This window comes from Podarcis liolepis (genome assembly GCF_965112155.1).
Source record: "Podarcis liolepis genome assembly, chromosome: 8".
Lineage (NCBI taxonomy): Eukaryota > Metazoa > Chordata > Lepidosauria > Squamata > Lacertidae > Podarcis > Podarcis liolepis.
Window position 1 is genome coordinate 17,027,990 of NC_139560.1, and position 14,091 is coordinate 17,042,080.

General features: G+C 44.8%; 1 protein-coding gene across 7 annotated transcripts; it reads right to left on the minus strand.

The window, feature by feature from the left end:
- Positions 1-1,144: 1,144 nt before the first annotated feature.
- MED30 (mediator complex subunit 30) lies at positions 1,145-13,255 on the minus strand. 7 transcript variants are annotated; one of them, XM_083517074.1, is made up of 5 exons: positions 13,071-13,255; positions 12,292-12,473; positions 11,047-11,205; positions 10,179-10,289; positions 1,145-1,707 (listed from the first exon to the last, which is right to left on the minus strand). In XM_083517074.1, the coding sequence occupies exons 2-5, from the start codon at positions 12,463-12,465 to the stop codon at positions 1,612-1,614; spliced, it is 540 nt and encodes a 179-aa protein (XP_083373200.1). In that variant the 5' UTR covers positions 12,466-12,473; positions 13,071-13,255; the 3' UTR covers positions 1,145-1,611. The 7 variants fall into 7 exon arrangements, with proteins under 7 accessions (XP_083373200.1, XP_083373203.1, XP_083373202.1 ...); XM_083517077.1 differs by having other exon boundaries at positions 12,910-13,255; XM_083517076.1 differs by having other exon boundaries at positions 12,292-12,470; positions 13,071-13,215.
- Positions 13,256-14,091: the final 836 nt, after the last annotated feature.

Here is a 14,091-nt window from a genome sequence, read left to right on the forward strand (position 1 = left end):
GCCTCAATCCATTAACTGTTTTCTTACGTTTGTGACTGCACCAGCGCAAATCCACGGTTTTCTTGTGTAAGTAGCTAAGACCCATCTACAAATGTGTCTAACCCGTGACTCGGTTTATCAGACATGATGCCCTAATGAAATCTCTGTTTTCAAAGGATGCATGCCACTAAGTCAGCCTTCCCCAGCCTTGTGTAGCCAGGTTTTCCTGGACCCCAACTCTCATCATCCCAAGCCAACATGGCCAATGGTCATGGATGGTGGGGGTTGTAGTCCAGCAATTTGCAGTGGGTCTTAGGAGATTCCCACCTGTATTGATTTAACTATCTTTAAAAAGGAATCCTTCACACAGTCAATGGAAATATAGGAATGGATGGGAAAAGTATTAGGAATTCAGAAAAAGTATTTTACTGTGAACAGCAAAGAAGTGATGAAAAAGGAGCACCATGAAAGAAGGGTGGAAAGTCAATTTTGAAATTAGTGTTAAATTAGAATTTGTTAAAAATTTGGAAAACTAAAAAAATTAAATTGGCAAAAATAAATAAATAAAAGGTAAACCTTCTGTCAAGAATCCAAAAACAAAGACAGACCTGCATCAATCTACGACCCATGCAAGAACAGAAATGGCAAGAGGTATGTAGACTGTGTATTTTCTTGATGAAGTCTCAGTTATTTTTAAATAATAGAGCCTTTTTCTCAAAGTACATTCAGAAACCAAGAGCCTGATACCATCTCAAAACTTACAGATTTATGACGGTATGTGATTTTGAGTGTGCGTCATGCATCTGATAGCATAGACTCCAGCCCATAAAAAGATTAAGCAGCAATAAATCTTGTTTAAATTTAACATGTGACAGCTCCTGGTGTTTTTGTTGCAGTAGACCAACTTGACCACCCATGTGGAATTTGGTACATTCAAAAATCATGAGGGGGAGCCCTTTTCAAGAAAAATGTAGAGCTGCAAAGTTCAAAATCTATTGAGCCATGAAAATAAAACTGGTCTCCTAAAGCAGCTTTTGATATTTTCGTCCAGCTTCTCTTAAGAGTTTTGGATCTTTTCAGTCATTAGCATTGCGTTTGTACTACAGATGAACAGGTTGCAGCTGCCTTGGGTTTAATTGCTAAGAAAAGGGAGCAATGAAAAAGGTGTGGTAGCAGTATTTTATTACATTTTTGTACAACAAAACCTAAACTGTGTGGATGGTTTCAGCCGAGAACAAAGATCTATTCTCTTTCTACACGGCTGTTCTTTGGGTTTTACCTTGAAAAAGAGCCCCAGCCATTCAGGGTAAAATAGTGGGTTGCCAAATAATCCACACAAGCTGTCCACCCTGGCCTGAAAAATAAAGCTTAATTTTATACAGAATTCATTCATTTAATAAAAACTCTTTCAGCATTCATAATAAAAATATTAACAAACAGGTTGCAAATATTGTATAGAACACTCATTTTTATACACATTGGCTGTACAGAAGTTTGGGTATTTTGGAAATACTGTGTACTACTGGAGGGGAAAATAGCAGAGGAATAAAGGATTATGTTTTCAGAAAATACTTATTTCCCTGCCCAACAAATAGTATCAGCTGCCATAATGAGAAAGAGAGAAAGCATATTTCAGTTTCTCATTGCCAACATGGCATTTATGTCCCAAATGAGATTCCGTAATTGATCCATAATTTGCTTCAGCTGTTGATTCTTCTGTTTCAGTTTCTGTGGAAAGAAAAAGTTTGTCAACACTGTGGCGTCTTGTCAGGTTATGTATTCTGAATTTAAATTGGGGGGTGGGTGGGGTGGCAGGGCATAGGGCAGCACAGAGGTCTACTACAGGAAACCCCCAATTTGCCGCAGGGCTTGCATTCCAAGTCATTGTGCGCATAAGCCCATCCTGCTCCCTTCTGGGTCCAAAAACGGCCGGCGCATGCACAAACACATGCGAAACTGGGGGTGCCTGTACTTAGTGCCAAAGAAGCGTATGGACAATTGTATATCGAGGAGTTAGGTATCTGACATGGTTACCCTTCCTGCCTCTGTTCCTTCCCCCTTCCTGTCTCTTATTATTTGATGGCATGAGAACAGCCTTTAACGTCCTAATCAGTTGGGAGGAAGTGATAGCGCTGGGTACCTTCTTTGATGTTGGACATTTTTTTGAGAAAGTGAGGCACTGGGAGGGGGTGGCTAATGAATGATCTGCACACAGCCAGCTGGACAAGCCACATAGGCTAGCTATCTATAAATCGGATGGTTGTGGGCAGAGCGTTGGAGAAGCTCGTGCACGGACTGATCGGCCGCGGGGCCGTGCAAACAGGCTACCTGGGGGAGTCACTTCGCCGCTTCTTGAGGGTTTCCAAGTGGCAGACTGAAGTGCTTGCTTGGTATGTATCTGTTGCTTGCTGTCTAGAATAAAACCTTTAATCTTCTCACTCACTCGTGTTTTGTATTGCTTCTGAATCTCATTTTAAAAGAACCACCTTGCATTTGGCAAGACAAGAAGCACATCAAGGTGGAAGGCCCTAGATTAAGGACAGATGTTGACAGAAAATAGCAGTCAGTCAGGGCACACTGTAGCGGATACTCCCAATCTGCTGTCATCTGGATGTTTTGGATTACGACACTCATCATCCTGGACAGTTGGCTATACTGAATGGGGCCGATGGGTGTTCTAGTCCAAGACATGTGGAGAACATCAGGTTGGGGGAGATTTCATTATAGGAACATTCTCTTTTGGCGCATCCTTCCCCATCTTCCTTCTGCGGACAAGGTCATTTCCATGAAAAGCCATTGGAAAAGGGCAACACGCACTTCATTCTTCTTGCAATATTGTATTAGCAAGCAAACCTGGGTCCAGATTCCAGAGGAGCAGGTCTTTGGATATGAAGCTAATGTACAATGCGTAGGAATAATGTTCAAGCATTGGGGAGATTGCTAGTGGTGGGTGGAGCCATGGAGAAAGAGCCGTGCCAGCTTGCCAAATAGCTTTGCCAATACACTTCGAGCTTGATTTACAGCTGAAACGAATCCCCTTGAGCGAAAACGTCTAATAGTGCTGAATTCTATTAAGCTCCGAGAGGTCTGCAAATAAATCTTAGCCTTGTACTTAATGCACTCCCAATTCTGCCCACCAGTGCCTTCACTGATAACACAAGGAACTTGCACCTGCACTTGCCTATTGTTTTAGCTGATAGCCACCAGTTTGTGCAAACCTAGCATATAACTTGGTGTTGCCATGAATTAAAACAGTTGCTCCAAAGCTGTATTTTACATGGCTGTGAAAGGCTTATCAAAGAGCTTTCAGTGTTGCCAAGAGGAGGAATTATTGCTCTGCCTATACATTCATGGTGACTGAACACCAAGTATGTACAGAGGCGTTTGCAATTTCTGTTTCACAGTGTGATGTCACTTAGGCCTTTTGACATAAAGAATTTAATCCTCATTTTTTCCCCTCCTGGAGCCATTTTTTTTTATTCAGCCAGAATCTAATAAAGTTCAACTTGGTTTGGCTGAATAGCATTTTGCCTCCTATGTTAGCAAGCGCAATGTGGATTTGCTGTAGAAGATAGGAGCCATGCCAACTCAGGGACATTGCGCATGATGAATGTGCTTCCCGGGGTGCAACTCTTCAGATCTGAGTGCTACATACTGCACGGCTTTGCCTCCAAAATACCTCTCTGGGATTTTCTCTGGACTGTAAAAAAGAACTCTCCACCATGCTGTGACTTTTAAACTTCCAATGCTTTTTAATTTTTTTGGAACACTCAACACAGTTCACACAGTGTGGAGAAAACACTTTTGAGCACTGCAGTGCACTCCATAGCTGCTACTGATGCTGCCAAGGCCACACTGGACGCATTTCAAGCATATTCCATATTACAGGTTACACCCAATGCCACATGCTTTAAAAAGAAAAAGGAAGCTTCAAGCCCTTTGTGCAAAACTGGCTGGTTCATTTTATATATATGTATCTCACAGCTGCTTCTGATTTGCCAGATATACAGAATGTACCCAAAGGAAAATGGCACCTAGCTGAGTTCTCATTCACAAACTGAGCATCAGGGAAGTGAATTAGAAGACACCCCGTTGCTTGAGGACCCAAGGACAGGGGATTCTCTGCCTAGGAGGAAAGAGGCGAGTGGTTTCATCCCCCAAAGGGAGGATGATATTTAGGTTATTGGGCTAAACAGCTTTGATGAGCCGAGGTTGAATGGCAGAACATCTGCCTTGCATGTCGAAGGTCACAGGCTCAATCCCTGTCATCTCCAGGTAGGGCATGGAATGTCCCATGTCTGGAACCCTGGAGCGCCGCTGCCTGTCACTGTAGTAATAATGAGTTATATGGACCAATTGGTCTAAGGCAGTGTTTCCCAACCGGTGTTCCGCGGCACACGAGTGTGCCGTGAGACGTTGCCTCGTGTGCCGCAAGATGCCTGGAGGGAGGCGGGCGAGTCGGGGCGGCGGCGGCGAGGAGAGGCCGCGCCTCCTGCTGCTGCCTGGCGCTCCTCCTCGCAGCCGGCAGCGCTGCCTGGGCGCCTCCGCGCGACTCTGCCTCGCTGGGTTTCGTCTCCCAGCAGAGACGGGTCACACACGCCCCTCCCTCCCTCCCTCAGCCTGCGCGGAGGGAAAGCCAGAGAGAGGCATCGCTCCTGCGCGGCGGGAGAGGGAGCAGCCGGAGCGATGCCCCAAACGAACGCATGGGACCGGAGGGGAAATCCTCTCCGAGGCGGATTGAGCGCAGCTGAGAGAAGCCTTTCGAGGAGCTGCCGTGTCCCCTGGAAACCCCCTTCCCAGCTCTGCCTCAGCCGCCGCCGCCTCAGTTGCCGCCGTCCCTCAGTCCCTCGCTCTGCTGCCTCCTCCCACCCCCAAAAAACTTTCACTTTTGTGCGTCCCTCCCGGCGTGACGCTGCGCGCTGACGTCACGGGGCGGGGCTTTAATGGTGGTGTGCCGCAAGATTTTTTTTCAGTAAACAGGTGTGCCGTTGCCCAAAAACGTTTGGGAAACACTGGTCTAAGGCAGCTTCCTATGGTGCTCTGAAGTGTTCCATCAGGGATACAAAACACATGTAACACTGATGCAAAGCTGTGAGGTGAAGTTGGGGTGGGGCTGTCTAGCAAGGCTAAAGTTAGCAAGACAGACAGTCCAGGCCGGGGAGAAACCTCTGCCTTAGTCCATGGACTACAAGTCAATAACAGAAAACACTGGGCTAGGTGACCAAAAAGTCAGATTCAGTATTTTCACAATTCCACTGCACAAGAAAGCACAAAACTGCCCTTATTCACAGCACCGGAAGAAGTTCTTTACACTCATGCAACGCTAAATTCTGCAAACAACACATACCAAACGCCTGGCATGGGCTAGAGTCTGGGCGGGAATTACAAGTTGTCCCACACAAACTGCTGAACACAGTAACCTAATCATTAACTGCCAGAGAACTCAACTCACTTGCACATCCTGAAAGTGCAAAAGAAAAGGGAGCAGAGAAAGGGCAAAGGGGGGGGGGGAGATCCATCTGAAGAAGAGATCCACCATAGCACATGCCCCATCGTTACAGACCATCATTACAGAGGACTGAAGGGAGCCACCCTGCTTTGCACAGTTCATCTATTTGCTTGTAGCGGTACAAACGCTGCTATAGCAGCAAATCCTTGACAAGGCGGCACTTGCGTCTGGGAAGCAGGCCTCCCTTTGTAAACTGCAAGGGAATGGTGATTGATCACAGGGCAGAATGCTCCCAGCTTCTCATCCAGGATCTTAACTAAATCATTTTAGTTGGGGATCCTGACCGTTAGTACTTGAAGATTCACTGGGTATAGTCAATGCCTTGATGAATTAGCGAGCCCTCAAGAACTCTCCTCAAACACAGCTGAAGTGCCTTAAGAGGATGACATCATGGCCAACACAGGGAAGCAGATGCTGGATCACGCCTTTAGCCTGTTCTCAAATAGTTGGCATTCAAGTCCCTTTGCCTTTCCTGCAGCTCTGCTTTGAATCCTTTTTCTGTTTGTCAGCAGTGACCTTTTGCGCCACTGTCATTCTGTTGACTCATGAGCAGTCTGTTCTTCACCATCACCCTCCAGTGTTGTTGCTGCTGAGCCAGCCAGCCATCCCTGAGCCCTTGCACCCCACTTGTACATCTGCGATAGCATTAAATATAGGTTGTTCTTACTGAGCTTTTAATCTCCGGTTCCTATTTCCAATTTCCAACAGTGTATTAAAGTACTAACTCCCCACGAAAGCCTACGTCCAGCATTCTACAAATTTCTATCTCTCTTTCCAACATTATCATTTTTTCTATACCGGAAACTGCAGCTCCATAAGACAAGGCGCTGGATGGAACATCTTCTTACAGAGAGGATGCCTTCACAGCTATGCACCCAAGTTCATCCTGACTTGGTATCAAATGTTCAAAGGAGTTCTGTGCCTTGATATCTGTTGGAAAGGCTCTTTCTAATCACTAGGCTTAGTTACCATTCAGCTATTGCAACTTGGAATAAAGCCCCTGCAGCAATTTTTTAGAGCAAAGGGGTGAGGGAATATGTGTGCTGTAGGAGGCAATAAATCTTGAGTTGTCTTGACAATTTCCCTCCCTTTTTAAGGTGTCCTTGAGAGTAGAACGTGCTTTCGAACTGCTAGGTTGGCAGGAGCAGGGACCAAGCAACGGGAGCTCACCCCATCATGGGGATTCGATTGGCAAGCCCTAGGCTCAGTGGTTTAGACCACAGTGCCACCCGTGTCCCTTTTAAGGTAATCTATAGAGGCCCTTTTCCAGGTGCCTCTTCCTGCTGAAATTCAGAGAGTGGCAACAAAAGAAGTATTCTCAGTGGTGGACTCCCGCCAGCCTTTGAAATGAGCCCTCCAAGGAAACTCATCTGGCACCCACATTACAATTTTTTTTTTTTGCCACCATGCAAAGGCTTCCCCTACTCCCAGATTCTTCAGTGGTTTCCAGACCTTTAGTACCCATAGTAGTTGTTTTAGTGTTTTGGGTGTTTTAACATCTTCTCCTAGCCCGTGTTTAATATGGCTTACTGGGACTGCTGCTTCTGTGTGTCTTATTACAGACTTTGTTTAAACTGAGATTTTGTTATTGATGTTTGTTTTATTATTTACTTATTAATTTAAATGCTATTTAATGCCCAGATAGGCTTCTAAGCAGTTTACAGGCATAAAAACCAATTGCGAAAGCATTAAAATATAAACACCCATAATTAAAATATGCAAGAAAGCAGTCTCATTAAAACAAAGGAATCTCAGGTCAACGGATCATGGGAACGACTGGTAGGATGTTTCTTATGCATGCAATTTTAAAATTCAATTTGTGGTATTGCAAATTTTTGTTTTAACTGTACGCTGCCTAGAAGCATTTTGCATTAGGCAACACTTAAAATAAAATGCTGTTAACAACTACTTACTAATATAAGCATGGAACGATTGTCATTGGTGAACAAAGGCCACTGACCTTGTGTTGTTCTTCCTTATGGGAGGAAGGCTGTCCCCCAATAGGGATGCCAATTGCCCACCCAGAGGTTGTAAATCTAATTTTAAATGCTCCACACCATTGAGAAAGAGGCTAGCTGCTCTGATTCCCTTCCTATACTGCCCTCCTTGCTCATCCTTCTTTCCCTCCTGCTTTTGTCTGAAAAACCCCCACCCCTACAAGCAAGTAGGGAGGAGGATGGATGAGGAACAGGCAGGATCTACCTGCTGTATATCAGAGCATTTAAAGCTAAAAGGACAGTCCTGGGCAAGGACCTAGCAGCCCTATGCAACCGCCAATACTTCTGACTCTCACTGTTTACCTCCCAATCGTAGAACCAGGATGTAAAGAATGTTCCAGCAGACTCCTAAGTTCACAGAAGGACCATCTCAAAAAACACCCCTTTGCACACCATCTGCCTGTGGATTGGTCTGGCCTTTGCTTGGCTAACACAGTATGTATTTGAGGCTCATGCTTCCAGTTTCAGCAGCTAACTTCCAGGAACCTGTGATAAAGACTGCACCACCCCAGCCAAAAGTTTGAATATGGTTGCCTGCGGCCTGGACAGAAGTCTTTGGATTGCAAGAAGTGGCTCAATGTTCCAGGAACACAGAATCATAGAATTGTAGAGTTGGAAGGGACCCTTCGGGTGATCTGGTCCAAACTCCTGAAATGCAGGAATCTCAACTAAAGCATCCTTGACAAAAACTGCAGATATTGTTATTCGCCATTTTTAAGAAGCACACGTGCCCTTCCTAAAGTAGCTGCTTCTCAGCCTCTAGATATTAAGTGAAATAACTATATATAGGAATGAGAATGTCTGTTTCAGAAAACTAACATGACAGGTTAGGCAAGGGACACAATTAAGAGTTGCTGGTGACAGCTCAGCTTTTGTCCCACAGGCAAACATTCAACTACAACGTTCCTTTCAAATAGGCTACAATGCCAGAAAATAAGGACTGATGCATTTTTTTCTACATAAGCCAAAATCACAGCTATCTGGAGCAAAGAGATAGTGATGAGCAACAACTTGGTTAAAACAAAAAAGTTAGTAATTTGTTAAGATTTAGGTGGCATTCAATTAAGTTTTACTCTGAGTAGACCCACTGCAAATTAGCAGACCTAAGTTGGTCATGTTTATTAACTTATTAACTGAGACCTCCGGGTATAGGGCGTTATATAAATTCAATTAACAACAACAACTTCAATGGGTCTATATTCTGTAGGACTAGCAAATACCAACCCATGGTTTGTATCCAGTGTAAGACTTACTCAGAGTCGATCCATTGGCATTAATGAGCATAACTACATTATGTTCATCAATTCCAACGGGCCTACTCTTGAGTAGGATGAGCATTGGCTGTAACCCTATGGACAGAATTCAATGTTGCATTAAGCTAACTGTTCTGTCTGGCAAGCAGAAATGCTTGTACTGATGGAGCAATCTCCCCTCTTCTTCCTCCCCACTCCCCACATGCTGTTCTGGGGGTTCTTCTGACCACAAGCCAATGGGGGGTGCTGGGGGAGGAGAGTGGGGAAGCTCTAGCTGGGCTTGTTGCTGTCAGTTTGCATTTCTTAGCACAGAAAGTATTGATCCGGTGTGTAGAGATCTTTCCTATTCTGATTAGTTCAAGAGGGTTCTAGAAGGTTTCTTCTCTTTGTGAAAGAAGTTTTATTACTATGTGAGACTTTGCGCCTGCCCATTAGGGGAAATAGGAAGCCCAGAGCCTTTATTTTTTAGATGTCCCTTTTATGACGAGATACGCAGAGATACCATTGACCCTCAGCTGGAGAGGCTTGCTAACCTTTTGGATAAGTCTAAACTCAATTCTCTCCACTTAGGCAAAGACCACAAGACGACCTGGATGGTCGCCAGATTCTGTGCGCAGATTTGTAGGCGCAGACCACCCCCTGAAACAAATTAGTTCACTAGGCAAACAGTCGAAGCTGGCCTCCATGGTGGCAGGGCCAATTTGTATGGTAGCCCAAATTTTAGGTCTTTATGTGTATATGCGTTTATCTCAGATTTTAATCTTTAAGCTGTTGTTGTACAAATGTTTTAAATGTATTTTTTATTCTGGTGAAAGCTGTCCCAGTTGTGCTTTTCGAGCTGGTCTTTGACCGTAATAAAATTATGTACGTATGTACTATGTGAGAGAAACAGGAAGAAGGTTTCTGATGTTTGGGTTATTTCTCTGGGGAGCTGAGTACAGATGGTTTAAACTGTTACTGTTATCTTTCTGCCAAGGTCGCACTGACTATAGGGCCAGGAGGAGCCTCACTTTCTCTTCTATCTCTCTTTGTTCTTATGTTCTGTTTCTGTATGCTATAGTGTTAAGATTTAGTCTTATTATAAGTTTGTAAGTTTTATTGCAAGTGCTGCAACTGGATTTTTATGGACTGTGCCAATCCTGAAAGTTTTAGATTTGTGACCATTTATGCTCATTTCCCTTCAGTACCAGTAAAGCTCTGCTGGATGAAGCACAATTGCCTCTGGTCTATTTTTTGGAATCTCTGATACATGTTTTAAGTTTTTTCCTCCTCCAGCGCTGGCATGACAGTTGCGCTGGCTTTCACTACCACAGGTATTTAATTGAATCTGGTGCTATTTCTTTTCCGTGACTCAGAAGTATGTTTAAGGCTGTACAGGCAAACTAGTAAAGAAAGCTTCTGATAGGAACTCTGCTGCATGCAAATTGTATCAACTATTACCTTGTTCACTTCCATGATTTCCCTTCTCTCTTCACTAGCAAAGAGAAGCTGGCTGGCTGCTCCTCGATCATCATGCTTAGAGCCATCCTCCTCGACATAAGGAATGAGTTGCTGAAAAGGTTAACAAAGCTGCTGTATAAAACGCGCTCTATAAAATATACTGAGAGCTTTTCATAGAACCACAAATGAAAAAGCATGCCCTAAAACTTGTCAGCCAAGATTAATATGAAATTACAGAAACACTAGCTTTTAAAAATCACATTTCTATTTTATTTATTTGTCGTTGGACAGCTGAAGACAGCTGAAGACAGCTACTCTTGTGCAAATGCTTAATACTAATCATTATTTATGAAATTTATATCCCACCCTTCTTTCCAAAGAAGGCTTGGGCAGATAAAAAGAAGAGATCAAACAGCTTTAAAGCACCTTTAAAACAATTCCAATACAGATGCAGGCTGGGAAAGATCTCAAAAGGGTTAAAAATATGCTCTATGAAACATTTCCCCTCACATCCAAGGGGCATAAACAGAAAAGAGGAATTCTAAAATGCACTGGTTCAAGCATGAAACCAGAGAAAGTGGTCCACAGAATGGGAAAGATCCAGCGACACACAAGTAGGCATCCACTTTGTTACAGAGCTTCCTTTTGTACCCTGCAGTATCTCCTGCTCTGGAGATTGGAGGAGCCCCCTGGAACAGGTTTTGGAGACATACTATGGGTTGGGAGTGAGGAAGGTGGGAGAAGAGAAACCAGATGCCCTGTTGCACAACTGTCAAGCAAGCGGTTACAACTGGATCTCTCACCATGTTTCCGACTTACTGAAATATATACAGCATGATCTAAATATCTTTACCTCTCCTCCACTTACCTCTATTGGAACAGTTTCAAGTCCTGCACAGTTTTCATTGCATTTGTCATAGACCAATCTGAGTTTCCTAAAAAGTATTGCAAGCTGACGCAGATGTTCTTGAAGCTTCCCTAATCTGTCTTGATAGGTGCCTGTATGATAGGTGACACCGTTTGGAAGCTGGAGGGGGAATGAATGAAATCCACGGTTACATTTCATCTACACTGAAAAATCAAAACAATTACAGAGATGCATATTTCTTGCAAACACCTCCCCCCCAACCATTAATGCTAACTGCAGTACTTGTTCCAACTAGTTCAATATTGTTTTCATTTATTTACTTTTATCCTCTATGTGAATCAGCTATTGTGTACATAAATTTCGTGAGATTTCTGGAACACACAAAGTACAGAACAGAGGTAGCCAGGTACTTCATTCCAGCTCATATTCTCCATAAAACTCTAAAGTTTTGGTTCTGTTCTAAACTTGTTACAGCAAAGTGAGTCCCACCGAAATGAGTGGAATTTACGTCTGTTTTAGTACGCTAAGGATTGAAGGCTTTTGTAAGGCCATTTTTAATCAATTATGAGGAAAGAATATTATTCTGCAAGAATCTGGTGACAGAAATCTTTCCTAGGATGGTATATAAACAATACCTCAGGGAGCAATACATTCCAGGGAAAATATTCTGCATTTCTGAAATAATTTTTTAAAAATGTACTTTCCAGGTATTAGGTATAAATTGGCGTATCCAGTAAAAATATTGAACTGTTTAAAAAAATTCAGAGTAACCAAAGCAGAACAGTACTTGCTATCCTCAAGGTGTACAGAGCTAAAGGAGTGTTGAGTTTATTTAGCAAGCAACGCAGGACATTTATTCCATACTGGAATAAAAAAAGTATTCTGAGAAGAATTTGCAGAGAGCTACTGTCGTCATTGCTGCAGGCCACTTAGTGCCAACTATAACTTTTATCTGCTTGTCTTGTTCTTGTATCTGTATCAATTTGAACCATTCTTTGTACACTTTAAATATTAAAGTGTTTCTGTCTTTATATTACAAGTACTTGGCCAACACAGTGCCTCAGAGCCAACTCCTCCCTTTCAGGTGCCCAATCTCTTTCCATACCACCTTGCAATTTGCTTGCATTTCCTCTATATTTGACCCCATTCCGAGAGCATTCAAGTGGGTGGGGGAAAACACTGGATGTGTATGTGTGTTGTTTGTGAGGAAGAGAGAGACAGGTTTCTTCGCCTACTGCTGCCCACCTGCATGTTCCTCAACAGCTGGAAGATCTCCATGGTGCGAAGCACAATATCCTGCACCGTCTCTTGCCCGATGCGGCACAGCGAAGCCGTGTTCACCTCCCGAGCGGCCTGGGATTGGGGCCCCGAAAACGGCCCGGCGGATATCCCTGCTCCAGCCAGGGGAGGGGTGGACATGTTTGCTGCTGTGTGGAGGAAGGAGAGGTTAAAAAAACCAAAACGGCCTCGGTCCTGTATACCTGAAGGAGCGTCTCCACCCCCATCGTTCAGCCCGGACACTGAGGTCCAGCTCCGAGGGCCTTCTGGCGGTTCCCTCGTTGCGAGAAGTGAGGTTACAGGGAACCAGACAGAGGGCCTTCTTGGTAGTGGCACCCACCCTGTGGAACACCCTCCCTTCAGATGTGAAGGAAATAAGCAGCTATCCTATCTTTAAAAGACATGTGAAGGCAGCCCTGTTTAGGGAAGTTTTTAATATTTAATATTGTACTGTTTTTAACATTTGATTGGGAGCTGCCCAGAGTGGCTGGGGAAACTCAGCCAGATGGGCGGGGTATAAATAACAAATTATTATAATATTATTATTAAAAACCCACAAAAAACGGGACGTCAAGACATGCATACACGTGTGTGTGCCACAGCCAGCAGGGTTATATTTCTCTGCGCTTTCTCTACGGTTCTGGACCTGATTAAAGGATTCGGGACCCTTGGCCCAGAGCAGCAGCAGCAGGAGCAGCAGCCACCAACCCACATTCAGGGGCACCTAGACGAGCCTCCTTCCGTACCGGCCAGCCCGGCGTACTCCAGCGCTTTCCGGGCCGGGAGAACCGAGAGGCCGCCGCCGCGAGAGGGGAGGAGACGCTTCCTTCCGCTTCAGGTACAGAGCAGCCGGGCAGAGAGCGCGCCTCGGATGAAAAGCGACGGAAGGGAACGGGGGGGGGGGAGGCGCGCTCGCGACGGCGCCGACGCCGTGACGCTATTTCCGCTTCCGGGAGGGACGACGTATCCTCCCCTTGGCCGTCCAGTGTCCCTCCCGGAAACGGAAGCGGAGGGTCTCCCCGCAGAGGGTTGTGTTGGTGGGTCTGGAAGCATAAAGCAGATGACGTGTTATCCTGGGTGGTAATAAAGCAGCGGGGTATATGAGTATTTACAGTAGTATATTAATGGGCCGCCCGGGTGGGGAATAGAAGATAATTTAGTTATTAATTAATTAATTAATAATTATTAATAATAATAAAGTAGCGGGGTATATTACTTAGTATATTAGTATAGACAAGCAGTGTGGGTGGGGAATAGAAGAGAATTTAGTTATTATGATTAATTATTTAGAGGTGGGGTGTTTTTAATGCATTTCTTTAACACACACCCCAAATTTTAGCTTTAATGTGTTTATGTGTTGGCTGGCTGTAACTCGGTTTGGCATGACGAAGCAGCTAACACGTTTAGTAGATCGCTGAACGTCACGGTGAGGGAAGCAGTTCAGGTGGGTCGAGGAATATACCGTATTTTTTGCCCCATAGGACGCACCTAATTTTTTTGGGGGGGGGGGGAATAAAGAAAAATTTTCCCCCTCCCCAGGCGCGGGGGAAGCCCGAGCTTCCCCCGACCCCAGCCCCCAGAATAGCCTGCTATCTGCAAGCCTAGGGAGCCGCGCCGGTCTCCCCAGGCTTGCGGAGAGGTGCGCGAAGCCCGGGGGCGCTCTTCAGCGCGCACCAGGCTTCGGAATGCAGGCACCTCTGCGCTACCCTCCGGAGCCCCGCGTGGCTTCGCGCCAGGATCCAGAGGGTGGCATGGCGCTGCAGGAAG